Source organism: Tauraco erythrolophus, chromosome 3 (assembly GCF_009769465.1).
Source record: "Tauraco erythrolophus isolate bTauEry1 chromosome 3, bTauEry1.pri, whole genome shotgun sequence".
Lineage (NCBI taxonomy): Eukaryota > Metazoa > Chordata > Aves > Musophagiformes > Musophagidae > Tauraco > Tauraco erythrolophus.
In genome coordinates, this window is record NC_141467.1 from 39,701,102 (window position 1) to 39,718,704 (window position 17,603).

At 37.3% G+C, this 17,603-nt stretch overlaps 1 protein-coding gene across 1 annotated transcript in view; it reads right to left on the reverse strand.

Annotated features, from left to right (window-relative positions):
- Nucleotides 1–17,603, reverse strand: part of ZNF407 (zinc finger protein 407) — a 362,003-nt gene that overhangs the window by 311,446 nt on the left and 32,954 nt on the right. Inside the window, 4 exon segments of the mRNA XM_086608533.1 lie at nt 6,360–6,474; nt 13,861–16,708; nt 16,711–17,411; nt 17,414–17,602. Coding sequence (XP_086464659.1) covers nt 6,360–6,474; nt 13,861–16,708; nt 16,711–17,411; nt 17,414–17,602 — 3,853 coding nt within the window.

Genomic DNA, 17,603 nt, shown 5'->3' on the forward strand with positions numbered 1-17,603 from the left:
CAACAACTTTTAGGCTCCCTTCTTTCTCATGGTAACCAAAACCGAGCCAACTTTTTTGCCATCTCCTCCTGCCAACAGAAGGCAATTTTTAATAGTAACTTTCTCAATGCTTAGGCCAATCCTTCTGAACCATGGATTGTAAGGACAGAAGTCTCTTTCTCAGTAGGTATATTGAATTTTAGGACTGCCGCTTGCCTTAGCGCTAACTGTTAGACCCCAATTTTTTCACCATCAGCCTCTTTGCTATTAGTCACAACTCATGCCTTCTCAGGAAGGGCTCAAACCCTCCCTGCACAGGCAGAGAAGGCATCTGCTCTCAGGACACGTTCAGAGCGAGGTGCCTATGGCCTAACAGAAACGCGCACGTCCTGGACGTCAGAGCAATCGACAGTAAAGTAAAAAATTAAAAATGCATGTCTGTAAAAGCACTAGTTACATGTGCCACACATATCATAGTCACACTGCTGTGCATCTTCATAATTACCATTTGGAAGTGCATTGGATTGGATCGCGTGCCACACAGATACTAGTCTGAACCACTATCTCCGATTCAAATACAAACATATATTCTAACCAGTATGCCCCTTATATACCTTCTCTCTTCAGCAAGTACAACTAAATCATTATTATAATCCAACTTATCATGCAAGTTGCTAAAAACACATTTTATTAAGTCAAAAAGTTTGTCCTGACTTTTCTGTATCAATTCTAGTACCAGTCTCAAACAGAAGAGTCTTTCCACCGCCTGTACCTGAGTCTCCCACTCTCTCGCTTTTACTCCAGCCAACTCCATGGCAGACTTCCAGGCCAAGAGAGTCTCGCACAACACACCGTAGGATCTGTACCAGCTGTTTAAAGATGCTGGGAGCTTTTCTGAATGAAAGTAAATTGCTTCCATTTCAAGTAGTTTTCTTAAAGAGTAAAAAATAGAGACTATGCACTGAAGGTCAGGTTTGAAAATCTAATAAAATGATAGATAACTGAAAAAAAAATGGCAATATAATATAACACATATGTTACCTTACTCCACATACTTTTCTAGTATTTTCTTAGTAATTTGTTTAAAAGTGCGTGCAAGTTTGGAAAGCTGTTACTTAGGTTCACCTCATTTTCTTTACTGAAGCAAACGTAGACACGAGCATATGATAGGACCGAACAGCAAAATGCAGATAGAGAAGCTCAGAAGAGCTGGATCCAGAACAGTCATTTCACATGCACTTATCTCTGATCCAAACAGCTGAACCAAATACATATTTTCTGTTTGGACACATCTGTAGTTATGGTGTGTGTCATTAATTGTTCATTCAAAAACGCAATTTCATGATGCATTTGATGATTTAGGTATACAACAGTTTTAGTTCTCAGAGCTGACTAAAAATAGTCATTTTAATTTATTCCTGCTGCCTACAATTACCCACAACCATGTATTTTTAAATATTTCCAGCCTATAAAAATTACTAATTTTTGCCACTTGTGTTTATCTGCATTTAGACTTTGATTTGGATAAATTAAGCTCTCAAGTGTTCCTTGCTTTATGAAACTCTGCATGTTGTACACTTCAACACAAATAAATGACTTCTACCATTAGAGGTTTAAATAATGTAATGTATTTCATGCTCAGCCTGAAGCTGGATTCCAATGAAGTTGCTAATGCACGTAATGATTAAGTGTAACTCAAATACTAACTGTGTTGTTGAAAACATGACAGGCAATAATTTGGTCTATTATATTCTGCCATTTAATTGCCTAGTACAGACATTCTCTGACACGTTATGAAGCAATGATTTACAATTATTCAAGCTGCAAAGGTCAGAAAGTGACATTATAATCATCTACACAGAGATCCCTTCTAATGCACAAAAACTAGGTAATACCACACAAAAATAGTTTTACTAGAGTAGAAACTTTCTATTTAAGATTTCCCAAACTGCACAAGTATAAATAATTAATTTATATTACAGTACATTAAGGCATCCTTGAAAATACAATGTTTCTTCTGCTCCTACCAATACGTTCATGAATAAGTCTTTTTTGCTTGCTAAAAGCAATCTTAAGAGCAGGCTTTCACTAAAAGTAGCCTGGCATTAACAGTAATCAGTTAAAAAAACATCTGAAAATCTAGATTTTTTAGAACGCAACAAACAGGAGTATAGCCAATTTTTTTGATGCAGCCGGTCAAAGCACATTCTTATTTATAAAGTACAAAGATCTATTAGCCACTACACACAATATAGATGAGTATTTTTCTTTAGACATTCTTAAAGCAGCCAGTGTCATTAAAATACTGAACTTTACACAGATCAAGATCTCTGAACTATTCATAGCATTAACAACAGCAGCAAAAGTGAAGTTATTTCCACGCTTGGGACACTATAACTCTCCTGAAAGCTTGTTTATATGAGGCTTTAAAAAATAACCAAATTTAACAAAACTCTTATTTAGCAGAACATCTTATTACATCTCCAGGATTAATCGGGAAAAGGAATTTCAAAGCAAATTGAGAACTAAGGAGCAGAAAGTAAAAAAGATTAATACCTCCATCCACCAAAAGAGCAAAACGAAGAAAAAAAAACCCAAAAAAAACCCCACCCCACGAGAAAGAACTACTTCAGCAAAATACAGAAAAAAATCCAACCTTTTCCACCCCATTCCAAATTCCTTTGTGTATACAAATACTTACTTCTGTTCCTCAAAACACTTGACTAGTATATATGGAATACTATAGATGGAATAAACATAATTAAGACATCACTACAAATGTCCTTTCAATTTTTAGGAAGGTACTAATGTGCATGTTTTAAATACTGAAAAATTTCCTATAAATCCAAACCTACCTTATACCCATCTTCCTCAGTAGATTTTTAAGAAGTCATAAAGGAGAGAAAAACAAAGAAAGAAGCATCCACTCTTAGTTGAAACATGTAACTACATCCCCCAAAATTCTGTTTCTGAAAGCAAAGGCAAGAAAAAGGCAAAGGAATAGTAGATGCGTTTTTAAACCAAACATTGCCTATAAATTCTGTTCAAAATCTCAAGTGCAGAACAATGCATTTTTCATGTTCTACCTGGAGCATAAAATTTGAAAAGTGCCTGATAAGCCTTTTCACTGCATTTCACCAAGCAAATGAAACAAAAAATTTTAAATGCTGGGCAACCAAGATTTGATCATCTAACCCTGGGTATCAGCCACTTTCAGAGCTTGACTTTCAAAAATTAAATTCAGATATGCCGCAGCTACCCACAGAAAATAGATACTACTTCTGAAATAATGGGATATATTTTACAGCCATGGGTACGGAAAAGAAAACAATTAACACACATCTGCGATAAGGAAATGAGTAGCAGACGGTTTATTCCAAATGTTAAAGCATTAGCAGTGTCCAATTTCTGTGTCATGTAGTTTCTGCTGTGCAGCTGAAGAAAAACAAACCCTGAACTTCAATTAAAAAAAAATAAAACAACACAGCAAAATTACTGCCTTTTTCAACAACTAAGTGAATTATATATTGTGTACTTTGTATCATGTAAATATGAGGATCATTTGGAAAATTAAGACGCAGCAAACCCTTCCTAAGACAACACCACAGATACAGCTTTTTGCTTTTTTTTCTTAAAGACAAAAATTTCCAGAGAATTTTTGTCTGGGGAGAAAAAAAAAAAAAGTGGTATTTTGAGACCACACTACCCCACAATGTTGCACTGACATTTCACCTTTAAAAAGTGCCCAAGCAGATTCAAAAGCTTTTGAAACACAATTTATCCTCACAACTAGCAGAGGGCTTATTACTACGAATCTAAAAGTCAGAGGATAGAATATTAACTACTGCAGAAAAGAAAACATAGTGCAGGACCTTCTGTTTGTGACAAAATTACAGAGTTAATGTTCCTGAAAGATCACTTCACCTTTTAAAGCATGATTTTTAAAAAGGTAAAATTTATAGCAATTAAAGCTAATGAAGAAATGCAGCATGAGCTGCTTATGTTCAGGAACTAATAGGTCCACTGAGCATTTCTAAGATTATTTAGCCATCAATGATAATGAATTGACATTGTCAGTGGTGTTAATGTACCAATGCTCTATAGTGCCACTAATCCGATAGCCAATCCTAGCAATTTTATTTTTTTTTATGTTGCTACTTTATTTTTTTAACCTACGCACTACCCAGTCCTTTCAATTAAAACAGCAGAAATACAGCACAGGCTATTACACTTTTTGTCTTCTTCCACATTTAAGGATGGCATATTCATTATTTGGACTACAGTGCAAACTGCTCTGGTCATTCCTCCTTCAAATCCTGCTCAATTCTTCAAGACTGTTAGCTACAGTACAAAAATGTCTTTTCCAATTAAATCGGTGTTAATGTATAATTCTTAAAATACATTTTTGTGCACATTAAGTGAAACGTGATGATTATTTAAATAGGTATATAAATCAGATTTTTGTGAACACAGGGTATTGTAGTATATGTCTCTTCAGGTGATTGTTTTGTCATATCTAAATAGCACAGCTTCACGTTGTTGATGAAAATTAGCTATACAATACTACACAGAAATGGAAAATGAGTACCTGCTTGGCTACCAGGTATGACGTGTCAGCAACATACAGTAAGCTTATCAAAGTGACTAACATTCAAGTCCACAGTTTAAATCATTCATACCTGTTTTGTGCTCTCTCTTGCATAATTGTCATGAATTGCAACTGAGAGTTGTGTAATTTCTGAGACAGATTCTAAGAACATGTCAATCCTAAGGTGAAGGAATGAGTTTCTGAAAAAATGAGGTACCATGTCAAATCTTAACAATCTTCATTCTCTTTTTATAAAAGATAAGGTAGTAGGTATTTTGAGATTCTTTTACTTCTCCTCTCACAATAACATAGTAAAATAATATGATGATTTTTCAGTTTAAGTTAAAAGGGAATTGAATCATTGTCAAGTTTGTTGACAACTTCCAAAGAACAGAGCTCAGCCTTAGCTAAACAGTTTTGTGGATCTGCAGTCGTTAACTATCTTCCATGCCCAATTCTCAGCAATTTGTATAGCAGAGTAGTAAATAAGATTTTTCAAGCAACATAAAACGGCCTACCACACATAATGTTCATTTTAAACAAGCTGCAAAATAAAGAGTAGCACAAGTTATTCTACTAGTGATATTCAGTGGACTTAAGAATTAGGCTCATACATTTTTATTTCTTGTTTCAAGAAGTCAGCAATTAATTTTCTTAAGTGAGTAAAAACATCCAAAGTATCTCGTAATGCTGCATGCAAAATTATTTGAAAAACAGAGAAATGAATCAATGAAAATCACTCAGCTGCATCTTCAGCTGAAGATTCACTTGTCCTTTAAAATGTGTAACTCACTTCGTCCTGCAGCAGATCGGTATGCTGGGGCTAAAAAAAACCCTCCTGCTGAATATCATCTTCAGCATCACACCACACCATTCATGTGTGCACTGCATCATCTAATTGAACCTGTGCTGTTCTACACATTAGCCACAGGACTGCTATAGCAGGTTACATAGGTTTGAGTAAAATGTTTTTATATGACGCATATATTAGTTAATTTCTCCAGCATAATAACATTAAAATATATTTTTAATCAGAACTAGGGTATTAAAATCCAACTTTGAATGTCCTATGATGTACCATATATGCCATGGCATTTTAAAACCTTTTAAACATTTCTGCTAAATTAATTAGTTTTGCATTAAGGAGTCTCAATGCCTCCTATTAAATGCAACACATTTGAAGGACAATTAAACATTATGAACGATCCTTCTGAGGAAATAACGATTAAGTAAAAAAGAAAAACAAGATTTTTTTGGGTAACAAACAAGAACACAAGCACACATAAAAGAGTTCAATTTATTTTTGAGGTCTTACGCCTGCAATATTTTAGATCCGTTTGTTTGAAAAATCAGTCTTCTGTTTTGTTTTCGTAAAGAATGAAAACCCTAATGGAGTCCAGAAATCTGTTAATGGTACTAAAATTATAACAGTATAGCAAAAGAAAAAACCCCACACAGTAAAGTCTATATTATATATTTTTTATGTCTTTAAATGGAATTTACAGTTCTCCCTGGCAATGTGAATGAACATCCTATAATTTAGTCAATTTACAGATTACAGGTTCAAATTGACCTTGTAGCCCATAAAATTGCTCATCTTCAGTGCAGGATTAGAAGTGGGAAAAGAATGTCATAACTGTATTTAAGGAATTTACCATAACAATGGAAAGGAGGATATGCATGCATAATTTTAGCCACTCTTGCTCACATCATAGTTTTCAATTCTGAAACAATGCATATCCTGCACTCTTCTCCTGGTTAACCATGGTGGAGACTGTTTCAATTTACTCACCCACAGACATGACACTTGTATTCCCTCATCCCAAGGTGCCTCTTGACATGGTTTCTGGCATCTCCGAGCTGAGCTGTTGCAAAGTGGCATATCTTGCACTTGAATGGCTTTGATCCTAAGTAAAATTTAGCATAAGATATGAGTTGAATTAGAATAATATATCACCCACGGTTAAAGAAATAAAAAATCCTGGGAAAAAATAACCTTTAAAAAAGCCTATCCCACATTTAACCTGTTTGAGACTTTTGCCTAACGAAAAAAGTATCATCTCATACATAAATTTATAACTCCCAGGACACAGACAGTATATACTATACATGACTCATTAAAGTTTCCTTAAGTTCAAGATCGCAGAATCTACTCTTTTAACTTTCAATACAAATTTACTCTTATTTTTTTAGTTATCAAAAAAACCCACAGAATATAAAATGAGAAGACAATATAGTAGATAACCTTTCAACAAGACAGCAAAAGTTGTTCTACACATTTCCAAATGCTGAAACTTAGTTAATGGTCTTAGAGTGGCTTGATACTGCTGTAAACTGCAAAATGCACCTGTTTTTTAAGCAAATATATTTAAAGTAAAGTAATTTTACAAGTCTTCTGACTTTGAATAGATTTCACATTAGCATTGGTATTTCAGATTTGTTCTGTCACACACAGAAAATGATTCATCACCTAGCTATTGTAATGACATGCAATGTATGAATATACAGTGGATAAAATATTATGCCTTTATGACTGTTTTATGGTCAAGAATTTATGATTATTCTGCAAACCAGAAGTATTGACATTTTGGCTATTATTTATTTCAAGAACAAACTTTAATATTAAATCTCTACTACAGACCAAAGAACTCTGAAATTATTTCTTCAAGGAAGCAGTACCAGCTTATTTCTTGTATCACATCAGTTCAGCAAAAAGTCAAATTATTTGTCTATCTTAACTAACAGTGAACCTCTCTCAAGGATGGAAAAACTATTTTTTTTTACTGAAATAGTTAAATTAGGCACATGTCAGTCCCCATGTTATTACGCAGCAACACCATTCCAAAGCATGCCGTAGCACTTTCCAATTTTCTGACCACTAAATCCTTAAATCAATAAATCAAAATAATAGAATTGCAGTTAAAAGTAAGTACAATATGGTCACAGAGTCTCCACATTATGTTTAGTATATGTTTTGTGAAGTACTTCTTCCAATACAGTAAGGCATAATATGAAATATGTGATCTTTAATAAATATACATAAAGAGCTCTGATAAGAAAAATGTTGCACTATATCATACTTGATCAATGAACCTTTTTGCTTTGCCCTTGAAAACAGCATATCCTCCAAGAATCCATTGGTGAAATTGAAGATCTTACTAAAAATTTTTAGAGTCTTAAATTTCAATTTAATTCCCAAAAGCTGACGAAAAATGAAGCATTTAATTTTAATCTTCTAACTGAAATAAAAAAGTCAACAGTACTAAGCACGGGCAGACAAGGTTGAATATTTCACAGTTCAATGACAATGAAGCCAGATCTCTTAATACTTCCATTTCTACTGTTGGAAGTAGATGTAAAATATATTTAGCACCCGAATGGTTATATCTAGTCAGCTTTATATGTTTAAATGTCAAAAGCAGGTTGAGACTGCAGCTAACAGCAATCACATTCTATCAATCATACTGAAAAAACCCAGTTTATTTAAATGATCCTGATAAAACTAAATTAATCATTAATTTGGTGACATTTCAAATCAACACTGCATTCAGTGAAGAGACCCATGCAAATAAACAACAGCCTATCTTTGCATTAAATAAAAGAGTATTAAAAGCTGATGTTTTAACTTACGATTTTAAAGACTAATTGCACGATTAATAACATCAAGGCCACGGTTGGAGAGGATTTTTTAAAACCTATTGGTGTTTATACTGCTCTTTTTTGTCATAGAATTCAAATACCATGTGGATTCAATCCTATGTTCCCTTAGTTTCTCTCCTACTGATTAAATTGTAAATTCGTTCCTCATTCTGTTACGGCAGCTGTCCCGCAGGGCTTCCATACCAGACCTTTGCTGTCTTCCATTTACATGACTTCTCTGTGAAAAACTCGAGTTCAGACCAATCGTAGCTACAGTGTGCTGACAATACAGAAATGTATTATTCTGTTGACTGCTCTCATCCAGAAATCACTGAGGCCTTGAGCTTTTTTTTTTTTATTTCTCAGATCCAGAGCTGAATATCTGTTAACATTTCCATTTAAACTCCATGAAAATTCAAGTGCCGGCAGGCTCCAGTCAGTACTTCCCACCCGAAATAAAAGCAGGGCATCTCCCTTTCAGGTTGCTGGTGCCCAATTTGTTCCAGTATGTTCTTGGATGAAACAATCCAAAATTTTATACTTAAGATGAAGACATTGGACTAAGAGTTAAGCTACTGGGGCAAAAAATCTGTAGTTACCATAAGGCTATCTGAAACAATGTTGAAGCAATTAACCGTTTCTTCGCCATACTTGTCTTATCACAAACTTTAATAGTTCTCATATGCTGTGTTAAACGTGATACTATTGGATTCACACTTGGCTTTTAGTCCACAGAAAAATGAGAAAAATACTTCCAGTATACCATCTTTCCAATCAAATGACTTTAAAAAAAAAAAAAAAGCCATAGAATTACTTTACCCACAAGTTATGGCATAGAAACAAAGTGTACGTTTTCTTATGATAGAAGTAACAATAAGGCTCTTAACAAGAGAATTGGGGGGAAAAAAATAAAACCACAAAAAACATCAAATTGAAAATAGACTAAATTTAAGAGTTCCGGCCAGATAGACACAAACCATGCTACTCTTTTACAAAGAAGACTGGAGTTCGTAGTCCTTATTTTACATTAAGACAGTAGAGACCCAAAACTGTAAGAAGAATTCACTGCCTCAACTTTGAGCCAGCCAAAGGCAACACCATCTGCACCTGCAGGCATAGCTGTGTCCCTAGCTCAGGCTCAATGCAAAGTGAGCAGAGCCATGTGAAATATCATCATACCATTTCCTCCTACGTTTGGGACGTGAGGAGTAAGATACCACGCTTAAATTGGGCAAACTTTCCACTAACTGAGAAATCTGATGAGAAATGAAACAGAGATGATGTGGTTGCAGGTGATTTTTCCTCATATGTTGATTGTTAATTAAGTGTATGGGACCTGCATCAATTGCGAACTAAAAAGTCTTCCACCTCTACTACTCCTTTTATTTTTCTTTACACTTCCTCATTTTCACTTGTCAACATGTGATGGACTTACTTGTTATCTCCTCTCTAGCAAAGCTTCTCTTTCATTTGCAATGTGAAAATCTCCTACATTACTTAATGGTATTTTGAAACATTATTTTCCTATTAATGGCAATCATTAGTTGCATCTTTCTACAACTTTCCCTTCCCCACCCCAAACCATCATCAATTACTCAATAAATAAAAAAAGGCAAGGAGTCGGATATGGTTACACCTGGATACATGTGTACATATACAAACATACATATGCACATCTGGATGCTAAAAGAGACTATAAAAAACCCCACCGTAATCACAACAGTAAATGGGAAAATTTGCAGCTGTGCTCCTATAATTTCATAGAATTTCATAGAATTTCTAGGTTGGAAAAGACCTTAGAGATCATCCAGTCCAACCGTCCCTAATCCCCCATTAAGCCATATCCCTAAGCAGTTCATCTACCCTTTTCTTAAACACATCCAGGGATGGGGACTCAACCACCTCCCTGGGCAGCCTATTCCAGTGGCTGACAACCCTTTCAGAGAAGAAATTCTTTCTAACATCCAACCTCAACCTCCCCTAACTAAGCTTATACCCATTTCCTCTTGTTCTATCACCCATCACTAATGTAAACAGCCCTTCCCCTACCTCCCCACCATCCCTTCTCAAGTATTTGTAGGCTGTAATCAGGTCTCCCCTCAGCCTCCTCTTCTCTAGGCTAAACAGCCCCAATTCCCTCAGCCGCTCCTCATACGTTTTATTTTCCAGCCCCTTGACCAGTTTAGTTGCCCTTCTTTGGACTCGCTCCAGGAGCTCAATATCTCTCTTAAAGCGAGGGGCCCAAAACTGGACACAATATTCCAGGTGCGGCCTCACCAGTGCCGAGTACAGGGGCAGGATCACTTCCCTGCTCCTGCTGGTCACACTATTCTTGATACACGCCAGTATCCCATTGGCCTTTTTGGCCACCTGGGCACACTGCTGGCTCATATCAAGCCGGTAGTCAACCAACACCCCCAGGTCCTTCTCTGCCAGGCAGCTCTCCAGCCACTCTTCCCCGAGCCTATAGCGATGCTTGGGGTTTTTATACCCCAAGTGAAGGACTCTGCACTTGGCCTTATTAAAGCTCATGCCATTGGCCTCAGCCCAACTATCCAGTCTGTTCAAATCCCTCTGAAGGGCCTCCCTACCCTCGAGCAGATCGACACAGCCTCCCAGCTTGGTGTCATCCGCAAATTTACTGAGGGTACATTCAATCCCCTCGTCCAGGTCATTGATAAAGATGTTAAACAGAACTGGACCCAGCACTGAGCCCTGGGGAACCCCACTGGTGACCGGCCTCCAGCTGGATTTAGCTCTGTTTACCACCACTCTTTGGGCCCGGCCATCCAGCCAGTTTTTAACCCAAAGGAGAGTGTGCCTATCCAGGCCAGCAGTTACCAGTTTCTCCACCAGAACACTATGAGAAACTGTATCAAAGGCTTTTCTGAGGTCAAGGAAAACTACATCCACAGCCCTTCCCTCGTCAACCAGGCGGGTCACCCTGTCATAGAAGGTGATCAGGTTTGATTGGCAAGACCTGCCTTTCATAAACCCATGTTGACTGATCACCCGGTTAACCTGTATGTGCTCATTAATAGCGCTCAAGATAACCTGTTCCATGACTTTGCCCATCACCGAGGTCAAACTGACAGGCCTGTAGTTCCCCGGATCCTCCTTCCGCCCTTTTTTGTAAATGGGGGTAACATCCGCCAGCCTCCAGTCCAGCGGAACTTCCCCAGTGAGCCAAGACTGCCCAAAGATAAAGGACAGGGATTTGGCAATGACATCCACCAGCTCTCTCAGGACCCTCGGGTGGATACCATCAGGCCCCATAGACTTGTGGGCATCCAGCTGGCGAAGTACCTGGTGTTACCCTGGAACAGACGGAAAGCTAGAAATACCGTACTTTGCCTCACCAATGTTATAAGCCAGTGTATAAACAGCTGGTGGAGTAGGTCTGTTTCCTCTGCCACCACTCCCAATAACCCAGAAATATTTGTTTCTTATTCAACTGCACCCATTGTGATACAGATTGGAAGAAAAGGTTCCATAAAACACAAAGGAAATCACAAATATGACAATACAGATTAGAAGAGAAAGCCTTCTTCCCATTAACTATTAATAAAAGTCTCCACATTACTATTTATGTGAATAAGGAATGCATAAGAAAAGCATTTCATTTAAAGGTGCCATGAGAAACAGGGCAGGTAAAACTCTACTTTAACCACTCTATACCCCCTCTGCAAGCACCACCGAAAAATGACTTGCGAAATGAAATGTATTCTTTTACTGCTCTACATATTTAGGGCCATGCAAAAGCACAATAAAAATATACTTCATGATCAGACCTACACACAAGATGTTAAAAAGTACACTAACTTTTACTAAATGTTACAATCAATGATGTAACTTATGTAAGTAGGGTTGCTTTGTCATATATTGATAGTTACCTCACTTTCACATCCACATTAACTTGATTTTAAATGCAATTAATACATATAGTCAAGGAAGACTAATGGACTACATTCTGCACTTAACCTGGTGGACATTTTCAAATGGCACAAGTGACCAGTGCAAACCTATTTTGCATTGTAAACGACTAAATAAATCTTAATGGATTAAGAATGATCAGCTATCAACACACAAGGGAAATTAAGTGCTGAAATGCCTACATTGATTATTTTAAATTATTAGCCTTACTCTGTTCTTGAATTTGTATGCTTTTAGTGAGCTTTAACACATTTACAAGACTTATTGACTATAATTACAAGAGAATTCAAGTAATGGACACATCAATTATAAGCAACATGTCTTGACCAGACAGTTGCATAAAGAATTCTAAAGAGAGCTCCATTAGCATCCTCCCCCTTAGTTTTATTCCGTTTTATCTGCCGTAAGAGGGCATATTAAGGGCTTATACAGCTGTTCTGACCATGTGAACACGAGCGTCCCTCCCAAGACTTAACACTGCATTCAAAGTTGGATATTAGCTGAAGCAATACAGATAACTACGTTATTGACAGGACAGAAGTAATGCTGAAAGTATTGAGTACGTGAGTTATTGATACACATGAATGCAGCAGTTATAGTAAAATATTTTGAAAGGTTTGAAATACAATGTCCGCATTCCCCAAGATTAATTTTAAACTTTGTTGTCCAGTCATGCCCTTGTCTTTTCATAAAAGCCTTGCAAAACTATTTTAGGATTATGTCAGGAATAACCATTCTTTTATGTTTCTTTTTTTCTTACCTTTTTGTTCTCTTCCTTGTAACCATGCACTAAGTTTCAAATACTGCATGAATTTAAACTATAGCTTCCATAATAAGCCATTATTTAAAAGTACAGTAAAATAAACCTTACAGTTTTAATGAAAATATGTTCATTGAAATGTGAATTTATTATTCAAATCCACTCATAAATTCAACCATGGAGACACCACTTGTCTAAGCAGAGCTCAGTGATTTAGAAAAGCTGTCTATTTAAAATAAAGAATGTATGGCAGGTTTATAGAAACATCGCACTGAATTTTTACATAAATTTAGAACTGCAGCTTATGCATTTTTCTACAAAAATGTTTTTAAAGTTTCCACTTAAAATTAAACATAAAAATGAATTGAAAGTGTGATCAGCACAGAAACTAAATCAGATGCTACACCCCTGTGTATCACATCACCATTACACACTACCTTCCAAAAAGGCTGACCAGTTCCAATTCCCATAACTTATTTCTACAAAAACCTCTTGCTCCTTCTTATTTTTATTTATTTAGGTATGATGTAATATCAAATGTCTATCCTGAAGCATTATGTAATGCTGAAAGTGTAACCGAATAGAAATTAAATAAACAATTTGGATACTAAACACCTGCGAGGAAGTTAGTTAGAAAGAAAAGCTAATTGTTCTCTCAGACCACATTACATAAATTTAAGAACCAATTAATAGTTACAACTTAGATTAAGGGGAATTAAATATCTCTGTATGAAACAAAAAGCAGAAGGGTGACTGCGCTTAAAACATTCTTATATTTTTTGCCCTTTGACCACTGTATTTTCATACCCCTTTAAGTAATTTTTAATTTCATTGGGGGCTCATCAGGCAATATGCATGCCAGTTCCTAAGAAATGTTAAAGGGATCATCAAGCAGAAAAAGATCAATGGTCTAATTCACCATGTTTAAAAGAGACCACTTGCAAAGAGAGCGTTTCCATACCTGTATGGGTACGGATGTGAGCTAAGAAGGCCATGGAATTGCTACTTCTACACATCTTCCCACAATACTTGCAGACATTGCCTTGGTTCTCTTCCCTCTCCCTGTTTATTTGCTCAGTGTCTTCCACAATGTACTTATTCACCTCCCGCAACAGCTCTTCATGTTGCTCTTTGATGTGGAGGAACAAGCTCTGCTCCGAATCGAAGGGCTCCGTGCACTTCACACACTTAAAGGTGGCACCTCCTTCGGGCAGCTCCTCCACGCTTGCCTGCTCATTTCGCATGTGCCCGGCACTGGCCAAGTGCTGGTGAAGGTTGCTCTCTGTGTAAAATGATTTTCCACAGAGTAAACAATGAAAATGTTTTTCTTTTGAAGGATGTTTCATGGCTATGTGAACATTTAGTCCGCTCAAACCATCTGCTAGAAAACCACAGTCATCGCAGCGAATACGTGTCGATTCCCCAAAGGAAATTCCTTCTGACTTCTTCTTTTTCCCACCGCTTGGTGAAGAGTCTGCTTTCACCGTGAGCTCGCTAGCTTTCACACCACCTGACATCTGTCCTTCAGCAGCATGGTCAGTGGCCTCCCCATCTTGATGGCTTTTTAACCTCACTATAGAAGAATCAAACTTGCCAAAATTTTGCATTGCCTTTCCTTTATCATCAGCACTGATAACTGTTCCTAAAGCCTCATTACTACTTTCTTGCATGCCCTCAGCTGTTGAGCCATCTGCCTCCCAAACATTGTTATTTATAGTTCCTTCTGCTTCACGTTGTGCTTCCATAAGGGCTTCTTCCTCTTCCCCAGTAGGATCCTCTTTGAAACTTCTGTCACCCTCTAAACTATGTATATTTTGTACGGTTTCTCCAATGTTTCCAGCGAAATTGGGTTGCTCTACTGCACTACTTGTTTCTGGAAGTGTCAGCATAAGCGGGTTATTTTGTTTCAGTGATATTTTTTTAACAATGTCTGTGTTTCTACACTCCACTTCAGGATTTTCTCTGTTTGCTTCCAAGATTTCCTCACCTTTTCCTGAATTCGGGTTTGTGCTGCTTGATCTATTTTGATTTGCTGAAGTGCAATCATCACCTGAGTTGAGCAGCTCCTGACCATGCCTACTTTTCTTTAACTCACAGGTACCTGTTTCTTTCACTGATGCTTCCTTGTCAAGTTTAACAACTTTATCTTTCTGAGGAGTTTGCTGGAATCCTTCACAAAACGGGTTTTCTTCTCCATTTTCAGACTCCTCTTCAAGTTCACCTTCTACTGCATTTTGGGAACTGCCACCTTGAAGCATTCCTGGAGATGCGTTTTCATCTAAGACAGCACAGTCAGTTAAGCTTTTACTCATATGATCATCTTCTGCTGCATCATTGGCACATTCTCTTTCACCTACAGCAGTTTCCAGTTCTCCTGCACTGTGATGGTGTTCCTCTTGAGACAAAGCAGTGCCACCTTTAGCGATATTTGCTGTGTTTGCATCCTCCCCAGACGAAGAATAAACGTAAGATTCTCTTCTAATTTTATGTTTCTCTGTTGCTGCATGCCTAATCATCTCTCTGCGAGTAACGGCATAGTAGTCACAAGCCATGCAGTAGTATTCAAATTGTTTTGTGTGTTTTCGCTTCACATGCAGGTCTAAAGAAGAAGAAGAATGAGCAATGAAGCTGCAGTGCATGCACTTGTTGTCGTTTGCACCCATTGCTCTTCTCTGGAAGCATGGCTGACCATCTTGAGTAACCCTTGCCGGTTCCAGAAATACACGTTGGTTTATATTTAATGGACTGCTAGTAAGCTCCAAATCTGGCAGCCTACTGGCATTTACAACCTTTAGCTCAGCATCTCCTTGCTCAACTTCCTGATTGTCTAAGACAGAATTTTCCAAATCTGATGACGGGCTACCATCCTCCACATGTTCATACAAGGCAGTCATGGGGCTGTTAACCTTCTTGCTCATGGATTCAAAATTACCTCCTTCAGGGCTAACGATGATCTCTGACTTTTGTTTTCCACATCCCTCCATTTCAACACGACTTTTGTGTTTTTTGGTTGCACAGTGGCGTTCCATATCTCCTTTGGTTACAGTGTAATAATTGCAAACCTTACACAAGTAGCTGTACTGATGACTGTGCTTTCGTCTGATGTGAACAGTCAAATTTGTAACACTGGAGGCCAAAAGACCACAATGGGTACATGTCCTAGATATAGTGCCTTTGGGTTTCCCTCTTTTGTGTGCATTAGCTAAAACCAATTCGTTTTCACCAATCCTTCGATCAAATGGAATGCATTCCTTGTTTTTCGATATGTTTTCCACAGAAGAGGATGAAACATGTATAATTTCTTTATCTAACTCTGTGTTCCCACTCCCAGAAATGGAAGGATCTACCACTGTTTTAATACCACCAACACCAACACAAACTTTTTCAATACATTCTTCAAAACGTAGTCCAATATTGTTTTTCCTGGCATTGTCAAGGTGCTTGCTTCTTTTGATATGCTTCTCCATTCCTTCCTTACTCAGTGAGTAGAGGTTACATGCTTTGCAAAGGAAGTGATACTCCTGTGCATGCCGGAGTTTTATGTGCCTTGTAAGAACCGTGGAAGATCTTGTCTTATAAAAACACTTTTTACATTGAAATTGGGTTTTATTCAGAACAGAATGCTTTAGTTCATTTCTATGATTTATGAAGGAAGAGTCTGGAGTTTTTGCTTTCATTGATACTTCCATTTCCTTTGCAAGATTTTGGCTATTGTTTGATACTGAGTCAGCATAATTTACCACGTGGAAGGTCCGATCACTGTTACTCAATGGAGTTGCTTGCTGAAATAATGAATCATCATGCTTCTCATTTTTTGATGATTTATCAGCTCTTCTTCCATTTGAAAAAAAAGAATGCAAGTTGGACAATTATGGGACATATTATGCACTTCACTCATATGGCTTTGAAGGCTGACCACATTCGAGCTGGTAAATGAACAGATTTGACAATTAAAGCTACAACCACCCATCTGGTGGTTACTGTCCTGACAGTGTTGCTTCATGTCTTCCCTGACTCCAGAGGAATAACTACACATCTCGCAATGAAACTGGATCCTTTTTGTATGAAGCTTTGCAACATGACTTTCCAAACTTTTTCTGTTCTGAGAAACATGACTGCAATCAATGCAAGCATCATCAGCAGTAAGTTTAACATCAGAACTTTTAGTATCTGTACTGCTGGAAGAAAGATTATTTGGTTTATCTTCAGTGAGATCTTGAATTTCTGAAGTAGTATTACAATTACTTTTAGCATCTTTCTCTAATTCGGTATGTGACATAGGGCTTGAATCACTAGGTTTAAGCTGTGTGCTGGAGATATGCTTCATGTGTACTCTCCGAGTTTCAGACTTGCCTCTCTTACTGTTACCCAACAAACTGTACCTTCTTTTAACCTGCCTTTTTAATCTACAAGATCTACTCTGTCCAAATAAAGACCTTAACAAGACAATGTTTCTTTTATGTTCTGATCTATCAGATCTCCTCGTCATGTTTAAACTGCCAACTAGCTTTTGGTAGTTGGCTGGAGTTCTCTTTTCTGCAAGACATTTGCTGAGGGTCCTGGTATTTCTAGTTTTTCAGTATGGACTTCATCATTTCCTTCTACAGCAGAAGAAGACAACATTTCTTCTGTCATAGTATCTGTTTTTTCAGTGGGAATATCTGAAGACGGTATCATTTCAACAAGTTCGGTGCCATCATTTGT